Below are 19,028 nucleotides of genomic sequence, written 5' to 3'. Positions count from 1 at the left end.
AGGCAAATGGTCTCTGTTCTGAGTCTGAGACATTTCATTCTAGCTCTACCACACACTCCTAAGGGTTATAGAATGCTCAGTAGAGTGTAACCAAGATCATTTATATAAGGACAACAGTTTTGGAATATTAACGAGTGGCAGCTTTTAGTCAATTGCTGATTATTGCACACAGCAAAAGTAGCATCTTTTCTTAGAAGTACTTATTAAAACAAATTTAACTCACAGGTTCATGTGCAGTGCTACACATATGAATAAGTGAGAGGGGTAATTTCAATCTTCCATGGTTTCCTGGGATAAGAATTCATACATGACATTTAAAATTCCTGATATCCTCTGGGGCTAAACAATACTTTATCTTAAACTAAGACTTCAGCTCAACAACAGGAACTCTTTCTGACAACTGAAAATGTCTGTCCATGGAATAATCTAGTCATAAAGCAGAAGCAGAAGAGCTAAGACTGGAATTAGGGTGAAAGCAGAATGCAGGTCCAACTTGTGCTCCTGAGATGTTAATCGCCAAGCTGTATCCCCATCCCTCTCCTGGTTATTGATAGAAGCAGGTAAGGTGATAAATATGTAAGAAAGAAGAAAGGAAAAAATAGATGGCTCAACAGCAATCTTGTAATATTAATGGACCCCCTTATTCATCAGAAAGGAACTAACTCAGCCAAGTAATCTGAGAAGTGACTATGTAAGGACTGTATTTGAACTTGATAATAGATTGTGTGAGGTACTGTTCTCAGGGCTTTATATATTCACTTGATTCTCATGACAACCCCTTGAGTTAGGTACCATTGTTCCCTTTTACAGAGAAAGAAAACTAAAGTTTATAAAAGTTAAATAATATGTCCAAGATCACAGAGTTTGCAAGCAGTAAAGCTGGAATTTTTATGGTTTTTTTTTTTTTTTTTTTTTTTTGAGACAGAGTCAGACTGGAGTGTAGTGGCACGATCTCGGCTCACTGCAACCTCTGCTTCCTGGGTTCAAGCGATTCTCCTGCTTCAGCCTCCCGAGTAGCTGAGACTACAGGTGCTTGCCACCATACCTGGCTAATTTTTATATTTTCAGTAGAGATGGGGTTTCACTATGTTGGTCAGGCTGGTATCAAACTCCTGACCTCAGGTGATCTGCCTGCCTTGGCCTCCCAAAGTGCTGGGATTACAGGTGTGAGCCACTACACCTGGCCTAAAGTGGGGATTTTAAGCTCTGTAGTCTGGCTCCGTGATTTATGTCCTTAACCACTATGCAATACTGCCTTTATGTCTTTTTTTATTTTATTTTATTTTATTATTATTTTTTTTTTGAGGCGGAGTCTCACTCTGTCGCCCAGGCTGGAGTGCAGTGGCCTGATCTCGGCTCACTGCAAGCTCCGCCTCCCGGGTTCACGCCATTCTCCTGCCTCAGCCTCCCGAGTAGCTGGGACTACAGGCGCCCGCCACCTCGCCCGGCTAGTTTTTTGTATTTTTAGTAGAGACGGGGTTTCACCATGTTAGCCAGGATGGTCTCGATCTCCTGACCTCGTGATCCGCCCGTCTCGGCCTCCCAAAGTGCTGGGATTACAGGCTTGAGCCACCGTGCCCGGCCTATTTTATTTTTTTTAAAAGACAGGGTCTCATTCTGCTGCCCAGGTTGGAGTGCAGTGTTGTAATTATAGCTCACTGCAGTCTCAGACTCCTGGGGTCAAGAGATCCTCCCAAGTAGCTGGGATTACAGGCACAAAGAACCGTGCCTGGCTCCCTGCCTTTATTTCTATTTGGGGAAAAAAAAATGTTTCTGGCAGCCTTTGTCTTCATCTTCTAATTTAAAATATTATTCAACTAGCTTTTCTTTCCTGAGAAACCTTAGAAGAAAAAAATCGTTTCTCATTTCAATGAAAATGGTGTCATAATAAGAAGCCCTGTAAAACCACAGACACCATCAGCACCAAATCAAAATGCAGTATCGATCAAGCCATAATACCCATTCTGTGTAAGTAACTGCTTGGCAGGCTTTTGGGAGATCAATATGTCATTTCATTTGTGAGGGGACTATTAATCTCTACAGGTAATAAAATTTAGATTTCACTAATCCAGTTTTGAAAAGAAGCCAATAATCAAACTCATGTACACAACAACATAATGAAAAAGGATAAAAAATGAGGACTTCCTCTTAAGACATGGTCTACTAAAGAAAACAAAGGTGAACATTCAGAATCAGCATGTGCTTGAATCTTCTCTACTATCAGAGGTTTCCAAGATAACAAAATACAGCATAGTGGTTGCAATCATTAGAGGTTTTTTTTTTTTTTTTTTTTTTGAGACAGATTCTCACTCTGTCACCCAGGCTACAGTGCAGTGGTGCAATCTCAGCTCACTGAAACCTCCGCCTCCTGGGTTCAAGCAAATCTCCTGCCTCAGCCTCCTGAGTAGCTGGGATTACAGGCACATATCACCACGCCCGGCTGACTTTTGTATTTTTAGTAGAGATGGGTTTCGTCATATTGGCCAGGCTGGTCTCAAACTCCTGACCTTGTGATCCGCCCACCTCGGCCACCCAAAGTGCTGGGATTACAGGCGTGAGCCACTGCACCCAGCTGAGAGTTTTAAAGAAAAGAAAAACAGAATAAAAAATTTAACAGTGAGTCACACATACATCTGATGAGTAAATATCACCTGGTGAAACTATGAGAACACTTATCTAAGAGTGGATAATAGGGTACGTACTTTGGGCAAGCTGAATTGGACAAATAAATGGTCCACGGTGTTACTTTCAGGAATCCTAAACGAAGTCTCTGTAGGAGAGGGGAAAGAGTATGTCCAGGTCGGTGTTAGCTTGGAGTCCAAAGGAAGAGCTGTTGGAAACTAGGTAAGAATGCATCTGACTCAAGCAGAAGAGAAAGGCAGCGCAGAGGAAGGAGAGTGATGCCCAGGGTCAGCGGAAATGACTGAGATCTATATTACAGAGAAAACGGGCATTTAAAGGAGGAAAGAGAAAACTGCTAAGCACTCCATTTTGCCAAATTAAAACTACCATGAATGGCCAGGCACAGTGGCTCATGCCAGTAATCCCAGCATTTTGGGAGGCCAAGGAGGGCAGATCACCAGAGGTCAGGAGTTTGAGAGCAGCCTGGCCAACATAGTGAAACCCCATTTCTAATAAGAATACAAAAATTAGCCAGCTGTGGTGGTGAGTGCCTGTGGTCCCAGTTACTTGGGAGGCTGAGGCAGGAGAATTGCTTGAACCTGGGAGGCAGAGGCTGCAGCCGGCTGAGATTGTGCCACTGCACTCTAGCCTGGGTGACAGAATGAGACTGTCTCAAAAACAACAACAACAACAACAACAAAAACTACCATGAACTATTCTTCTGGGCATCTTTGCTTAATATTACCTCAGATAGCCGGGCGCAGTGGCTCAAGCCTGTAATCCCAGCACTTTGGGAGGCCGAGACGGGCGGATCACGAGGTCAGGAGATCGAGACCATCCTGGCTAACACGGTGAAACCCCGTCTCTGCTAAAAACTACAAAAAGACTAGCCGGGCGAGGTGGCGGCGTCTGTAGTCCCAGCTACCCGCCTGTAGTCCCAGCTACCCGGGAGCCTGAGGCAGGAGAATGGCGTCAACCCGGGAGGCGGAGCTTGCAGTGAGCTGAGATCCGGCCACAGCACTCCAGCCTGGGTGACAGAGCGAGACTCCGTCTAAAAAAAAAATAAAAATATTACCTCAGTAGGGATTAGGCAAAAACAAAAGGACCTGCAAAATGTCCCAATCAAACAAATCTTTCTTTAGCCATTGAAGTTAGGCTCTAGAATCTGTACTTCATATGCTCTATTGTAAACTTTTGTGCAGATTTGGGTATCTGGTTTTGTTTCTTTTTCTGTTCCCAGTAAAAACTCCTTTTGAAAAAACTTTCAGCCAGGCGCAGTGGCTCATGCCTGTAATCCTAGCACTTTAGGAGGCTGAGGCAGGAGTATCGCTTGAACCCGGGACGCAAAGGTTGCAGTGAGCTGAGATCGAGCCACTGCACTCCAGCTTGGGCGATAGAGTGAGACTCTGTGTCAAAAAAAATAATAATAATAAAATAAAATAAAATAAAAAACCTTCATCTCAACTAAACTAAATGCATGCTGCTGGTGGTGACAATAAGACTAACACATGTATCTGGGCCTTGTGCACCTTCAGCAGAGATAAATTGAGAACAGGTAAGTGGGGGAATCTGAGTGAATCAAGACTGGGCATTTGAGCCTGACATGGTGGCTCATGACTATAACCCCAGCACTTTGGGAGGCTGAGGTGGGCAGAAACTGCAACTCCACTAAAAATACAAAAATTAGCCAGGTGTGGTGGCATGCACCTGTAGTCCCAGTTACTCAGGAGGCGGAGGTGGGAGGATTCCTTTAGCCAGGAAGACGGAGCCTCCAGTGAGCTGAGATCATGCCACGGCACTTCAGCCTGGGAAACAGAGGGAGACTTTATCTCAAAAAATAAAAATAAAAAATAAAAAAGGCTGGGTGCGGTGGCTCACGCCTGTAATCCCAGCACTTTGGGAGGCCGAGGCGGGCGGATCATGAGGTCAGGAGATCGAGACCATCCTGGCTAACACGGTGAAACCTCGTCTGTACTAAAAATACAAAAAATTAGCCGGGCCTGGTGGCGGGCAACTGTAGTCCCAGCTACTGGGGAGGCTGAGGCAGAAGAATGGCGTGAACCCGGAAGGTGGAGCTTGCAGTGAGCTGAGATTGCGCCACTGCACTCCAGCCTGGGTGACAGAGCAAGACTCCATCTCAAAAAAAAAAAGAAAAAAAGGGGGCTGGGCACGGTGGCTCAAGCCTGTAATCCCAGCCCTTTGGGAGGCCGAGGCGGGCGGATCATGAGGTCAGGAGATCGAGACCATCCTGGCTAACACGGTGAAACCTTGTCTGTACTAAAAATACAAAAAATTAGCCGGGCCTGGTGGCAGGCAACTGTAGTCCCAGCTACTGGGGAGGCTGAGGCAGGAGAATGGCGTGAACCCGGAAGGCGGAGCTTGCAGTGAGCTGAGATTGCGCCACTGCACTCCAGCCTGGGTGACAGAGCAAGACTCCATCTCAAAAAAAAAAAGAAAAAAAGGGGGCTGGGCACGGTGGCTCAAGCCTGTAATCCCAGCCCTTTGGGAGGCCGAGGCGGGCGGATCACGAGGTCAGGAGATTGAGACCATTCTGGCTAACATAGTGAAACCCCGTCTCTACTAAAAAAAAAAAAAAACTAGCCGGGCGAGGTGGCGGGCGCCTGTAGTCCCAGCTACTCGGGAGGCTGAGGCAGGAGAACGGCGTAAACCCGGGAGGCGGAGCTTGCAGTGAGCTGAGATCCGGCCACTGCACTCCAGCCCGAGCGACAGAGGGAGACTCCCGTCTCAAGAAAAAAAAAAAAAGGAAAGAAAAGGTAGAGTGTTTTTGTGACTCACAGTACTTACCAGTAACTGCTTTTTATTAGATTCTTAGAGGTGTTGTAACCCATAGACGGTGAGTTCCTTGAAGATAGATCACTCCTCTTTGAATCTTCTTGTCCACACAATGTCTAACAAGTGACACTCTTGACTTGCTCATTACAGAAGTGTTTATCAAATAATTACATTTGATATTCTACTTTTAAGGAGGTAAGTATTTTCCCATGTTACAGTCATGAATGGGATGGTTATTGAGGAAAATAGGGGGAAAGTGAATGCTTACCCCAACTCTACAGCTGAGTCTCTGTGGGGATAATCTCTTCCCTGAAATGGTAAAATTTGTGTGGTCGGGCACGTTGGCTCACACCTGTAATCCCAGCATTTGGGGAGGCCAAGGTGATATCACTTGAGGCCAGGAGTTTAAGACCAGCCTGGCCAACATGGCCAAAGCTGTCACTACTAAAAAATACAAAAATTAGGCCAGGTGCAGTGGCTCACGCCTGTAATCCTAGCACTTTGGGAGGCTGAGGCAGCTGGATCATGAGGTCCACGAGGTCAAGAGTTCGAGACCAGCCTGACTAACATGGTGAAACCCCATCTCTACTAAAAATAAAAAAATTAGCTGGGCATGGTGGTGGGTGGCCTGTAATCCCAGCTACTCAGGAGACTGAGGCAGGAGAATCGCTTAAACCCAGGAGGCGGAGATTGCAGTGAGCCAAGATTGCACCACTCCACTCCAGCCTGGGCAACACAGTGAGACTGTCTCAAAAAAAAAAAAAAAAAAATAGCCGTGTGTGGTGGCCTAGGCCTGTAATCCCAGCTACTTGGGAGGCTGAGGCATAAGAATCTCTTGAATTTGGGAGGCAGAAGTAGCAGTGAGGTGAGATCACGCCACTGCACTCCAGCCTGGGTGACAGCCTTAAGACTTGGTCTCAAAAAAAAAAAAAAAAAAATCTGTAATGCTTGAAAACAACCAAATCTGGGTTCTAAAGAAAATAATCTTTAAACACTAACATCTCTTCAACTCTCGGTCAACTCACTTGTTACAAATGGCACATTCTAAGTATCTACTAAAGATCAGGCTTTGAGACAGTGTCTTGCTCTGTTGCCTAGGCTGGAGTGCAGCGGCAGGATCATAGCTCACTGTAGCCTTGACCTCCCAGGCTATTGATCCTCCTGAGTAGTTGGGACTATAGCCATGCACCACCATGCCCAGGTAATTTTTTTTTTTGTAGAGGTGGGCTCTCACTATGTTGCCTAGGCTGGTCTCGAACTCCTGAGCTCAAGTGATCTGCCCACCTTGGCCTCCTAAAGTGCTGGGATTACAGGCATGAGCCACCACGCCTGGCTTATTTTTTATTTTTTTTGAGATGGAGTCTCATTCACTCTGTCGCCCAGGTTGGAGTGCAGTGGCATAATCTCGGCTCACTGCAACCTCTGTCTCCTGGGCTCATGATTCTCCTGCCTCAGCCTCCCAAGTAGCTGGGAATATAGGCACACACCACTATGCCCAGCTAATTTTTGTATTTTTAGTAGAGACGGGGTTTTGCCACGTTGGCCAGGCTGGTTTTGAATCATTTGACCTCAAATGATCTGCCCGTCTGGCCTCCCAAAGTGCTGGGATTACAGGCATGAGCCACAGTGCCTGACCTGGTTTTTTTTTAGATGGAGTCTCACTCTGTCTCCCAGGCTGGAGTGCAATGGTGTGATCTCGGCTCACTGCCTCCCAAATTCAAGCAATTCTCCTTCCTCAGCCTGCCAAGTAGCTGGGATTACCAGTGCCTGCCACCATGCCCAGCTAATTTTTGTATTTTTAATAGAGACGGGGCTTAACCATGTTAGCCATGCTGGTCTCGAACTCCTGACCTCAGGTGATCCACCTGCCTTGGTCTTCCAAAGTGCTGGGATTACAAGCGTGAGCCACTGCACCCGGCCCTGGCCTGGTTATTTTTTTAAAAACCCACAGTAAACACTAACATTTCCAAATAGGTTAAAATACATTTTTACTAAATGTTAGAAGAAATTTATACACAATTCACAAATTCTTTACAAAGAATTGCCAATCTTTGTCCAATTTTGTAGTAGTCTCTATACAGATTCAGAAATTCTGCTGTGAAACAGGGTTTATAAAATATTTCTTTTAGAAAGCATCACAATGCTAATTTTAGGCAAAATAATGTTTTAAAACTGAAGTTTTTGCATGGAGGTGAGCTCAAACACCCTTATTCTTTATTCTAGTGATGAAATAATGAGAAAAATAAACATTAAACTGACTAAGAAAACAATGAATAAGTAATTCTGTAAACTTCTCGAATTTTCCTAAAATTTTTTATTACTTTCAGAAGCAATACTATTGCAAGGTATCAACAACCACACTATGTACCCAAATAAAACGAATGTCAGAAATAAAAATATTGTCACAAAGAAGCACCCCTTATTGGAAGATGTATTGAATAAGTCTTATTACACTGAAAGTTTATGGCACAGACCATAAACTCAGATTCTCTTCACCAATAACAATTCATCCATTTTGAAATGAGTAACTTCTCCTTTGTAGTGTTGCTGGTATAAAAAAAAGATACAAGTTCAAAATATGCTGGCAACACACAAAAGAGGCCAATAGTTTTGGTCTTTGAGAGTACACCCTGCAGTTTAACGAAGACTGGCTTTGAATCTTCCATTCAAAAGCACACTTCTCTTCCAAAAGGATGACTGCCGAACTGATGCCATCCCAGAGAGCAGATATCCCAACTACCAACTTGAAATGGCTGAACAAAGAAAACTAACCAATTACTTCAAAGATGGGAAGCAAAATCAATGTCAAAGTATTTAAAATCACAAGGAATTTTAAAATTCAATTTTTGAAAAATTTCCCCTGAGCTTTGGCTGCTTTTTATATATAGTCTCTAGTAACAGATGCATTCCATCGTTCCAAGTTGTACTTATAAATGCTACAATTCTTGGTGCTAAAAATAGGTAAGTTATGTCTTGAATAGCAAAGTGGTAGCAATTACATTTCATGGAAATCTTTGGTGAGATGCAGTCCTGCAGAAACCTCCTTTGTTTCCCTCCTCATAATGTGCCTAGAATCTTCAAGTTATCTTCAGAGGAGAAACTACAAGACCATAATGAAGGACAAGCAGACCATCCTGAAAAGGGAGAAAAAGACGATTTTGCAGTTCTTTCAAACCAGTAATGCAAATAATCAAGTCAAAGCTGGCTTTTTTTTTTTTTTTTAAATAATCTAACACTAAGGTGAAATTCTTTAATTTAAAGAAAATAAGTGGACCATATAGATTCTTATTCACCAAACACTCCTTGTGAATGTGCTTTTTTTTTTGAGACGGAGTCTCACTCTGTTGCCCAGGCTGGAGTGGTGAAGCAATCTCGGCTCACTGCAACCTCTGCCTCCCAGGTTCAAGCAATTCTCCTGCCTCAGCCTCCCGAGTCGCTGGGATTACAGGCACCCACCACCACACCCAGCTAATTTTTGTTTGTATGTATGTACGTATGTATATATGTATGTATGTATGTATTTTTCAAGTCAGATTCTTGTATGTATGTATGTATTTTTCAAGTCAGATTCTTGCTCTGTTGCCCAGGCTGGAGAGCAGTGGTGCGATCTCTGCTCACTGCAACCTATGCCTCTCAGGTTCAAGCAATTCTCCTGCCTCAGCCTACCAAGTAGCTGCAATTACAGGTGCATGCCACCATGCCTGGCTAATTTCCATATTTTTAGTAGAGGGAGGGTTTTGCCATGTTGGACAGGCTGGTCTCGAACTCCTAATCTCAGATGATCCTCCTGCCTCAGCCTCCCAAAGTGCTGGGATTACAGTTGTGAACCAGAACACCTGACCCGACACCCAGCCCCAATTTTTTTTTTTTTTTTTTGAAGACAGGGTCTTGCTGTGTTGCCCAGGCTGGAGTTCAGTGGCCAAATCTGGACTCACTGCAGCCTTGACCAACTGGGTTCAAGCAATCCTCCCACCTCAGCCTCATGAATAGCTGGGACGATAGACATGCACCACCACCAGGCTCACTTGTATTTTTTGTAGGAGACAGGGTTTCACCATGTTGCATAGGCTGGGCTCAAACAATCTGCCTGCCTCAGACTCCCAAAGTGACGGGATTACAAGCATGAGCCATCTAGACCAGCCTGACAATGTGTCTTTTTAATGATTCTCAGGACCTAATTCTGAAACTATCACGTAGACACAGTTAATCAAACGATTCTCCAAAATGAACTAAAAGAGATACACTTTTCCTTCCACAGTGACTTTTTTTTTTTTGAGACAGGGTCTCACTCTGTTGCCCAGGCTGGAGTGCAGTGGCGTGATCATAGCTCACTGCAGCCTCAATCTCCCAGGCTCAAGTGATCCTCGAACCTCAGCCTCTCAACTAGCTGGGACCATACGCATGTGCCACCATGCCTGGCTACTTTAAAAAAATTTTTTTTCCCAGTATAAACGAGGTCTTGCTACGTCACCCAGGCTGGTCTCAAACTCTTGAGCTTCAAGCAATCCCCCCATATTGGCTTTCCAAAGTGTGGGATTACAGGTGCGAGGTAAACATCCAGCCCAGACTTTTTTTTTTTTTTTTTGAGATGGAGTCTGGCTCTGTCACCAGGCTGGAGTGCAGTGGCGCGATCTCGGCTCACTGCAACCTCCGCTTCCTAGGTTCTAGCGATTTTCCTGCCTCAGTCTCTTGACCAGTTGGGATGACAGGGGCCTGCCATCATGCCTGGCTAATTTTTGTATTTTTAGTAGAGACAGGGTTTCACCATGTTGGCCAGGCTGGTCTCGAACTCCTGACCTCAAGTGATCCGCCCACCTCAGTCTTCCAAAGTGCTGGGATTACAGGCGTGACACGCCGCACCCGGCCCTAGACTTAATAGACTACTTAAGCATTAGATGTCCCAAAAAAGACTCAACTACTACAACGCATCACAGATCTGTTCATTTCCACATAAATGCAGCTCACCACTATAATAATTGATTAAGCTTTGAAACACTTACTCATTTAATGAAAGCCTAAAATATATATGTTTTACTTCTTCCTTAAAGAATGCCCTCAGCTGGGTGCAGCGGCTCATGCCTGTAATCCCAACACTTTGAGAGTCCGAAGAGGGCGGATCACTTGAGACAGAAAGTTCAAGATCAGCCTGGGCAACATGGTGAAACCCCTTCTCTACTTACATAATTTTTGTTTTAAAAAAAAAGGAAAAAGAGTTTTTTAAAAGAGTAATGGCCTGTAATCCCAGCACTCTGGGAGGCCGAGACGGGCGGATCACGAGGTCAGGAGATCGGGACCATCCTGGCTAGCCTGGTGAAACCCCGTCTCTACTAAAAAAGAAACCCAAAAAACTAGCCGGGCGAGGTGGCAGGCGCCTGTAGTCCCAGCTACTCGGGAGGCTGAGGCAGGAGAATGGCGTGAACCCGGGAGGCGGAGCTTGCAGTGAGCCGAGATCCGGCCACTGCACTCCAGCTCGGGCGACAGGGTGAGACTCCGTCTCAAAAAAAAAAAAAAAAAAGTAATGAATGCCCTCGGGGCAGTTGTGCAACTTAACCCCCATACTATATGATTCCAGATGCTATGTATCCAAGTCTTTTTATCTACTTTTTATGGGGTTCCATCTCCTTTCTTGATACCAGGTCTTAATTCTTTGGCTCTCACCAAGGCTGCATCCGGCAAGCAATCTACCTTTTCTTTTTTTGAGACGGAGTTTCGCTCTCTTGCCCAGGCTGGAGTGCAATGGTACGATCTTGGCTCACTGCAATCTCTGCCTCCCGGGTTCAAGTGATTCTTCTGCCTCAGGCTCCCAAGTAGCTGGGATTACAGGCAGGCGTCACCACCCCCTGCTAATTTTTGTATTTTGAGTAGACACAGGGTTTCTCCATGTTGGTCAGGCTAGTCTTGAACTCCCGACCTCTGGTGATCCACCTGCCTCGGCCTCCCAAAATGCTGGAATTACAGGCATGAGCCACCATGCCTGGCCATAATCCACCTTTGTAAGGGACTATTTCTAATTTCCTGCATACTGGATAACTAGCTAAAAGGAAAGGTCATTGGGAAATGTGCCACAGACCTGAATTGAGCAACACAGAGAAGGGGTTGCAGCTCATATATCCTGTATTTCCAGTGCTGCTCTGGCTATTACTCTCTTTTGCTTCTTTGCTAAGCTTTTCCATGGCTCCACTTTCTCAGTTCTCAACTCATGGCAATCTGGTTTGTGTTCCTGGCAATTACAGTAAAAACTCACCAGAATTCTAGAAAAGGATTCACAAACTCAAGTGCCCACAAGGGCCAGGACAGTAACATAAATGAATACATAAGTTAGGTATGTGAAGTCAATAGGGAATGTTGAAGACCAGTGGTAAACCAGAGAGAGCAGATGTCCATCTAAAGAAATTTAAACTCAAGGCTAGGTGCAGGGGCTCATGCCTATAATCCTAGTACTTTGGGAGGTCAAGGCAGGTGGATCACCTGAGCCCAGGAGTTCAAGACCACACTGGGCAACATAGTGAGACCCCGTCTCTACAAAAAATACAAAAATTAGCCAGGCATGGTGGCACATGCCTATATTTCCTGCTACTCAAGAGGCTGAGATGGGAGGATCACTTGAGCCTGGGAGGCAGAGGTTGCAGTGAGCCAAAATCATGCCACTGCACTCCAGCCTAGGTGACAGCGACAGACCCTGTCTCAAAAAAAAAAAAAAAAAAAAAAAATTAAACTCAAGGCCAGGTGTGGTGGCTCATGGCTCATGCCTGTAATCCCAGCACTTTGGGAGGCTGAGGCTGGAGTATCACTTGAGCTCAGGAGTTCAAGACCAGCCTGGGCAACAAAGTGAGACCCCCATCTCTACAAAAAATTTAAAAATTAGCCAGTGGCACACCTCTGGTAACCAGCTACACAGAAGGCTGAGGCAGGAGGATCACTTGAGCCCAGGAGGTTGAGGCTACGGTGAACCATGTTCATGCCACTGCACTCAAACCTGGACAACACAGCAAGACTACACAGCAAGACCCTGTCTCAAAAAAAAGAAAGAAAAAAAGTTTATTTCATTCATTTATTATTTTGAGACAGGGTCTTGCTCTGTTGCACAGAGGGGCATGAATGATCAGAGCTTACCACAGCCCTGAATTCCCAGGCTTAAATTGATCTTGCCACCTTAGCCTCCCAAATAGCTGGGACTACAGGTGCACACCACCATGTCCTGCCAGTTTTTATATTTTTTGTAGCGACAGGGTTTCAGCATGTTGCCCAGGCTGGTCTCAAACTCCTGGGCTCAAATGACCCTAATGCCTCGGTTTCCCAGAGTACTGGGATTACAGGCATGAGCCATGCCTAACCTGAGTACATTCTGTGATGCTTGCACAATCATTAAATCGCCTAACAATGCATTTCTCAGAACATATCCCTATTGTTAGGTGATGCATAACTGCATATGTATTTGTAGACTTAATGACTATGGTTTATTGTGGAAATCTTTATTGAATTTCTAAAAATAAAATTAATTAAAATGTTCTTTTTGGCCGGGCATGCTGGCTCATGCCTGGAATCCCAGCAGTTTGGGAAGTTGAGGCAAGCAGATCACTTGAGGTCAGGAGTTCAAGACCAGCCTGGGTGTCTAGGCAGAAGCCTGCTGCAGTGGCAGAGACCTCATGGAGAACCTCTACTAGGGCAGTGCGGAGGGGAAACATGGGGTTGGAGCCCCCACACAGGGTATCCAATGGGGAACTGCCCAGTGGTGCTGTGAGAAGAGGGCCACTGTCCTCCAGATCCCAGAATGATAGATCCACTGACAGCTTGCACCCTGTGTTTGAAAATGCCATAGGCACTCAACACTAGCTGGTGAGAGAAGCCATGGGGCCCAAACCCTGCAAGGTCACAGGGTTGGAGCTGCTCAAGGCCTTGAGAACCCACCCCTTGCACCAATGTACCATGGATGTAGGGTGGGGAGACAAAGGAGATTTTAGGGTTTTTTTTTTTTCTGAGACAGTCTTGCTCTGTTGCCCAGGCCGGAGTGCAGTGGTGTGATCTCTGCTCACTGCAACCTGTGCCTCCCAGGTTCAAGCAATTCTCCTGCCTCAGCCTCCCAAGTAGGTGGGATTACAGTAGTGTACCCATGCCTGGCTAATTTTGAGCTTTAAGATTTAATGAGGACCAGGCATGGAGGCTCACGCCTATAATCCCAGCACTTTGGAAAGCTGAGGCAGGCAGATTGCCTGAGCCCAGGAGTTTGAGACCAGCCTGGGCAACATGGTGAAAACCCCATCTCTACAAAAAAATACAAAAATTAGCCAGGTTTGGTTGTGTGCACCTGCAGTCCCAGCAAGCTGGGAGGCTGAGGTGGAAGAATCACTTGAGTCCGGGAGGCAGAGGTTGCAGTGAGCCTATCACGCTACTGCACTCCAACCTGAGTGACAGAGAGAGAGACTCCATCTCAAAAAGAAAATAAATAAATAAAAATAAAAAAATTAATGGCTGCTGTTCTGTGTTCCAGACTTGCATGGGGGCATATAGCCTCATTCTTTTGGCCAATTTCTCCCTTTTGGAATGAGAGTTATTTGCCCAATGTTTATACCCCCATTGTATCCTGGAAGTAATTAACTTGTTTTTTATTTGACAGGCTCATAGGCAGTAGGAACTAGCCTTGTCTCAGATGAGACTTTGGAATTTTGAGTTAATGCTGGAAGTGAGTTAAGACTTTGGCAGGGACTATTGGGAAATCATGATTGTATTTTGAAATGTGAGGACATGAGATTTGGGCGGGGGGCATGATTTGGGTGGAATGATATGGTTTGGATCTGTGTCCTCACCAAATCTCATGTTGAATTATAATCCCCAATGTTGCAAGTGAGGCCTGGTGGGAGGTGATTGGATCACGGAGTTGGATTTCTCATGAATGGTTTAGCACAATTTCCCCTTGTGTGATATAGTTGTTTAAAAGCGTCTAGCACTTCCCTCTTCATTCTCTCAATTGCTCCTGGTTCCTATCATGTCCTTGCCTTCAGCCATGATTGGTAGCTAAGCTGCTATGATTCCTGTATAGCCTGCAGAACTGTGAGACAATTAAACCTGTTTTATTTATAAATCACCCAGTCTCAGGTATTTCTTTATAACAATGTGAGAATGGACTAATACATTATGTGAATTACATCTTAACAAAACTGTTATTTCAAAAAACAGAGGTCAGGCATGGTGGCTCACACCTATAATCCCAGCACTTTGGAAGGCTGAGGTGGCTGATTGCTTGATCTCAGGAGTTCAAAACCAGCCTGGGCAACATGGCAAAACCCCATCTCTACAAAAAATTAAAAAAATAGCCAGATGTGGTGGTGCACATCTGTAACGTCTGTAGTCCCAGCTACTTGGGAGGCTGAGGTGGGAAGATATCAATTGAGCCCCCCAGGTTGAGGCTACACGGAGCCATGACTGTGCCACTGCAATCCAGGCTGGGCAGAGTGAGACCTTGTCTTTTTTTTTTTTTTTTTTTTTTTTGAGACAAGAGTTTTGCTATTGTTGCCCAGGCTGGAGTGCAATCGTGCGATTTCAGCTCACTGCAACCTCTGCCTCCCGGGTTCAAGCAATTCCCTGCCTCAGCCTCCCGAGTAGCTGGGATTACAGGCGTCCACCACCATGCCCGGCTAATTTTTTGTATTTTTAGTAGAGGTGGGGTTTCACCATGTTAGCCAGGCTGGTCTCGAACTCTTGACCTCAGGTGATCCCCCCCCCACCTCAGCCTCCCAAAGTGCTGGGATTACAGGCGTGGGCCACCACACCTGGCCTGACCTTGTCTTAAAAAAAAAAAAAAAAAGAAAGAAAGAAAAGAAAAAACTCATCTCTGGTGACAAAATCAAAACAATGGTTGCCTTGGTGCTAGGGAGAAGAATTAACTGGGAAGGAGCATGAGAGAACTCTCTGGGAGTGACAGAAAAGTTCTGTATGTGAAGGAGGGGTTTGAGTTAAACACATAGGTATTTGTTGAAACTCATGTATTTCATTACATGTCAATTAAAATATATCATATGTATATTATGCACATATAACTACGCATGTGTGTATATTTTCTGCTTCTTCCAAGGAACTGTATAACTTACATTAAGAAAATAATTCTTGGGAACAGATTGTGAGGACAAGAAAAAAAGATAATTCATATAATATTCATATCTTCTTTTGAGCAGTTGTTCCACTGAGACAAATGAACATAGGCAATGATACCAAAAAAAAAAGAATTATATTTCTTTTCTTTTTTTTTTTTTGAAAAAGGGTTTCACTCTGTCACCCACGCTGGAGTGCAGTGGTGTGATCATGGATCACTGCAACCTCAACCTCCTGGGTCAATCAATCTTCTCCCTCTTCAGCCTCCTAAGTAGTTGGGACTATAGGCATGTGCCACCACACCTGGTTAATTTTTGTATTTTTTTGTAGAGATGGGGTTTCATCACATTGTCTAAGCTGGTCTTGAACTGTTGGACTCAAACAATCCCCCTGCCTCAGCCTCCCCAATAACTGGGACCACAGGTATGCACAACTGTGTCTGCTAATTTTTCTATCCTTTGTAAAGACGAGACTCGCTATATTGCCCAGGCAGTCTTGGAACTCCTGGGGTCAAATGTCTCGGCCCCACAAAGTGTTAGGATTATAGGAGCAAGCCACTATGCCTGGCCAAGAATTACTTTTCTTTTTGAAATGAAGTCTTGCTCTGCCGTCCAGGCTGGAGTGCAGTGGTGCAATCTTGGCTCACCGCAATCTCTGCCTCCTGGGTTCAAGCAATTCTCCTGCCTCAGCCTCCCAGCTAGGCACCTGCCACTATGCCCAGCTAATTTTTGTATTTTTAGTAGAGATGGGGTTTCAGGATGTTGGCCAGGATGATCTCAAACTCCTGACCTCAAATGATCTGCCTGCCTCTGCCTCCGAAAGTGCTGGGATTACAGGTGTGAGCCACTGTGCCCGGCCTCTTTTTTTTTTTTTTGAGACATGGTCCTGCTCTGTTGCCCACACTGGAGTACAGAGTCACTCATGGGTCATTGCAGCTGCGACCTCCCAGGCTTGAAGTGATTCTCCCACCCCACCTCCCAAAGTGCTGGGATTATAGGCATGAGCCACCACCGCACCTAGCCGCATTTCTTGTCTTTAATAGAGATCTTTACCATATGTTTTCTATACTTAGATACACAAAATGTTTGTCCTCGTGTTATAATCACCCACAACATTTAATACAACAAACCACACAATCACATAACCTAGAAACGTGCATCACACCACACAGCCCTAAGAGGGAGCAGAAACCTGGATTTACCCAACAGGCCAAGACTGTCAGCCAGGTGTGGTGGCTCATGCCTGTAATCCCAGCACTTTGGGAGATTGAAGTGGGCAGATCACTTGAGGCCAGGAGTTTGAGATTAGCCTCGCCAACATGGTGAAACCTCATCTCTACTAAAAATACAAAAATCAGCTGGTGTGGTGGGACACCTATAGTCCCAGCTACTTGGGAGGCTGAGGTACTAGAATCACTTGACCCCAGGAGGAGGAGGTGCAGTGAGCCGAGATCACGCCACTGCACTCCAGCCTGGTGACAGAGCAAGACTGTCTCCAAAAAAAAAAAAGAAAAAAAAAAAAGTCACGGTTGGGCGCGGTGGCTCACGCCTGTAATTCCAGCACTTTGGGAGGCTAATGCGGGTGGATCAGGAGGTCAGGAGATCGAGACCATGCTGGCTAACGCGGTGAAACCCTGTCTCTACTAAAAATACAAAAAATTAGCCAGGCATGGTGGCAGGCACCTGTAGTCCCAGCTACCCGGGAGGCTGAGGCAGGAGAATCCTTTGAACCCGGGAGGTGGAGGTTGCAGTGAGCCAAGATCATGCCACTGCACTCCAGCCTGTTGACAGAGCGAGACTCCGTCTCAAAAACAAAGTCACAACTGTCTAATTTACACAACAAGTAAGGGTTCCAGGACCAATGATCACCAGCTACCCAAGTACCAAAAAATTGTGCTTCTGAAATCTCTTGATGTTGATTCTGGCACAAAGAACAAATGATGCCCTATGTGTGCCACTCACAGCAGAATGCCTTTTTATCCCAAGAATTATATTTCTAGCAAACAAAAATTTGTTTGAGAGTTCATCAAATCTTTATTAGTACTTCATAAGCTTCACAGAGTCATATAGCTCTTAAAACAATCTTTGTGGACAGACGCGGTGACTCACCCCTGTAATCCCAGCACTTTGGGAGGCCGAGGCTGGTGGATCACCTGAGGTCAGGAGTTCGAGACCAGTCTGACCAACACAGAGAAACCCCGTCTCTACTGAAAATACAAAATTAGTTGGGTGTGGTGATGCATGCCTGTAAACCCAGCTACTCGGGAGGCTGAGGCAGGAGAATTGTTTGAACCCAGGAGGCGGAGGTTGTGGTGAGCCAAGATCATACCATTGCACTCCAGGCTGGGCAATAAGAGTGAAACTCAGTCTCAGGAAAAAAAAAAAAAAACAATTTTCCACGATAGGTTCAGAAATACATTAGAATATGTGGTCCTGTTTTCTCTTCATTAAACTTGTAGATCCTATCTTGGTTTTCATTATTTTGACCAGGAGACTTCACATTATAGGTTAATTAAAACATCAAAATAGTTAGCTTGAGTTCTTACCTACTGAACAAGAAAAGCTATGTGAATCTCTACAGCAGAGGTGTCCAATCTTTTGGCTTCCCTGGGCCATAATGGAAGAATTGTCTTTGGCCAACATAAAATATGCTAACACAGGCTGGGCGGAGTGGCTCACCCCTGTAATCCCAGCCCTTTGGGAGGCCAAGGTGGGTGGATCACTTGAGGTCAGGAGTTTGAGACAAGCCTGGCTAACATGGTGAAACCCCGCTTTGACTAAAAATACAAAAATCAGCCAGGTGTGGTGGCACATGCCTGGAATCCCAGCTACAAGGGAGGCTGAGGCAGGAGAACTGCTTGAACCTGGGAGGCAGAGGCTGCAGTGAGCTGAGATAGTGCCACTGCACTCCAGCCTGGGCAACAGATCAAGACCTTATCTCGAGAAAATGAATAAATAAAAATAAAATATACCAGTACAAACAGTAGCTGATAGTAAAAAAAAAAAAGCTCATCACATTTTAAGAAAGTTTATGAATTTGTGTTGGGCCCCATTCAAAGCTATCCTGGGCCACATGTGGCCTGAGGGCCACGGGTTGGACAACCTTGCCTCTAAAGCCTAATATGTACTTGCAAGTTTTTCTTGAAATGTCCTTCTGGATAGATTGACCTAGAAGCCTTCAAAATTGTATTATAGCACTGGACAGCGGGAAAAAAACAAGGCTTTTAGAATCAGACTGCCTAGAATCTGAGCCCTGTCTCACCCACTGACTGTGGGAAGGTATATGTCCTTACTGTAACTCAGTTTCCTTTATCTTTAAAATGGGAAATAAAATACTGCCTGCTTTCTTACAATAATTATGAAGAATAAGTAAGCTAATCTACATAAATTATTTAGAACAGTACCTGATACATAGTAAACATTTGATAAATATTAAATATAATTATTATTTATAGTGTAGGTAATTTTAAGACAATTGTAGAATATTTATGGAAACTTACTGATAAATGGAACTTTGTTTTTTCACTA

General features: G+C 44.9%; 1 protein-coding gene and 1 non-coding gene across 2 annotated transcripts in view; both read right to left on the bottom strand.

The window, feature by feature from the left end:
• Positions 1-7,386: 7,386 nt before the first annotated feature.
• PCGF6 (polycomb group ring finger 6) overlaps positions 7,387-19,028 on the bottom strand; it is a 49,151-nt gene continuing 37,509 nt past the window's right edge. Inside the window, exon 10 of the mRNA XM_010356194.1 lies at positions 7,387-8,549. Coding sequence (XP_010354496.1) covers positions 8,493-8,549 — 57 coding nt within the window. The 3' untranslated portion in view covers positions 7,387-8,492. The remainder of the gene's footprint in view (positions 8,550-19,028) is intronic.
• Positions 17,346-17,479, bottom strand: LOC115900588. The gene has a single exon (XR_004060260.1). It is a non-coding gene; the product is annotated as a U11 spliceosomal RNA (small nuclear RNA).

The sequence above is a fragment of the Rhinopithecus roxellana genome, chromosome 11 (genome assembly GCF_007565055.1).
Source record: "Rhinopithecus roxellana isolate Shanxi Qingling chromosome 11, ASM756505v1, whole genome shotgun sequence".
Taxonomy (NCBI): Eukaryota; Metazoa; Chordata; class Mammalia; order Primates; family Cercopithecidae; genus Rhinopithecus; species Rhinopithecus roxellana.
This window is presented reverse-complemented; position numbering and strand designations above follow the sequence as displayed.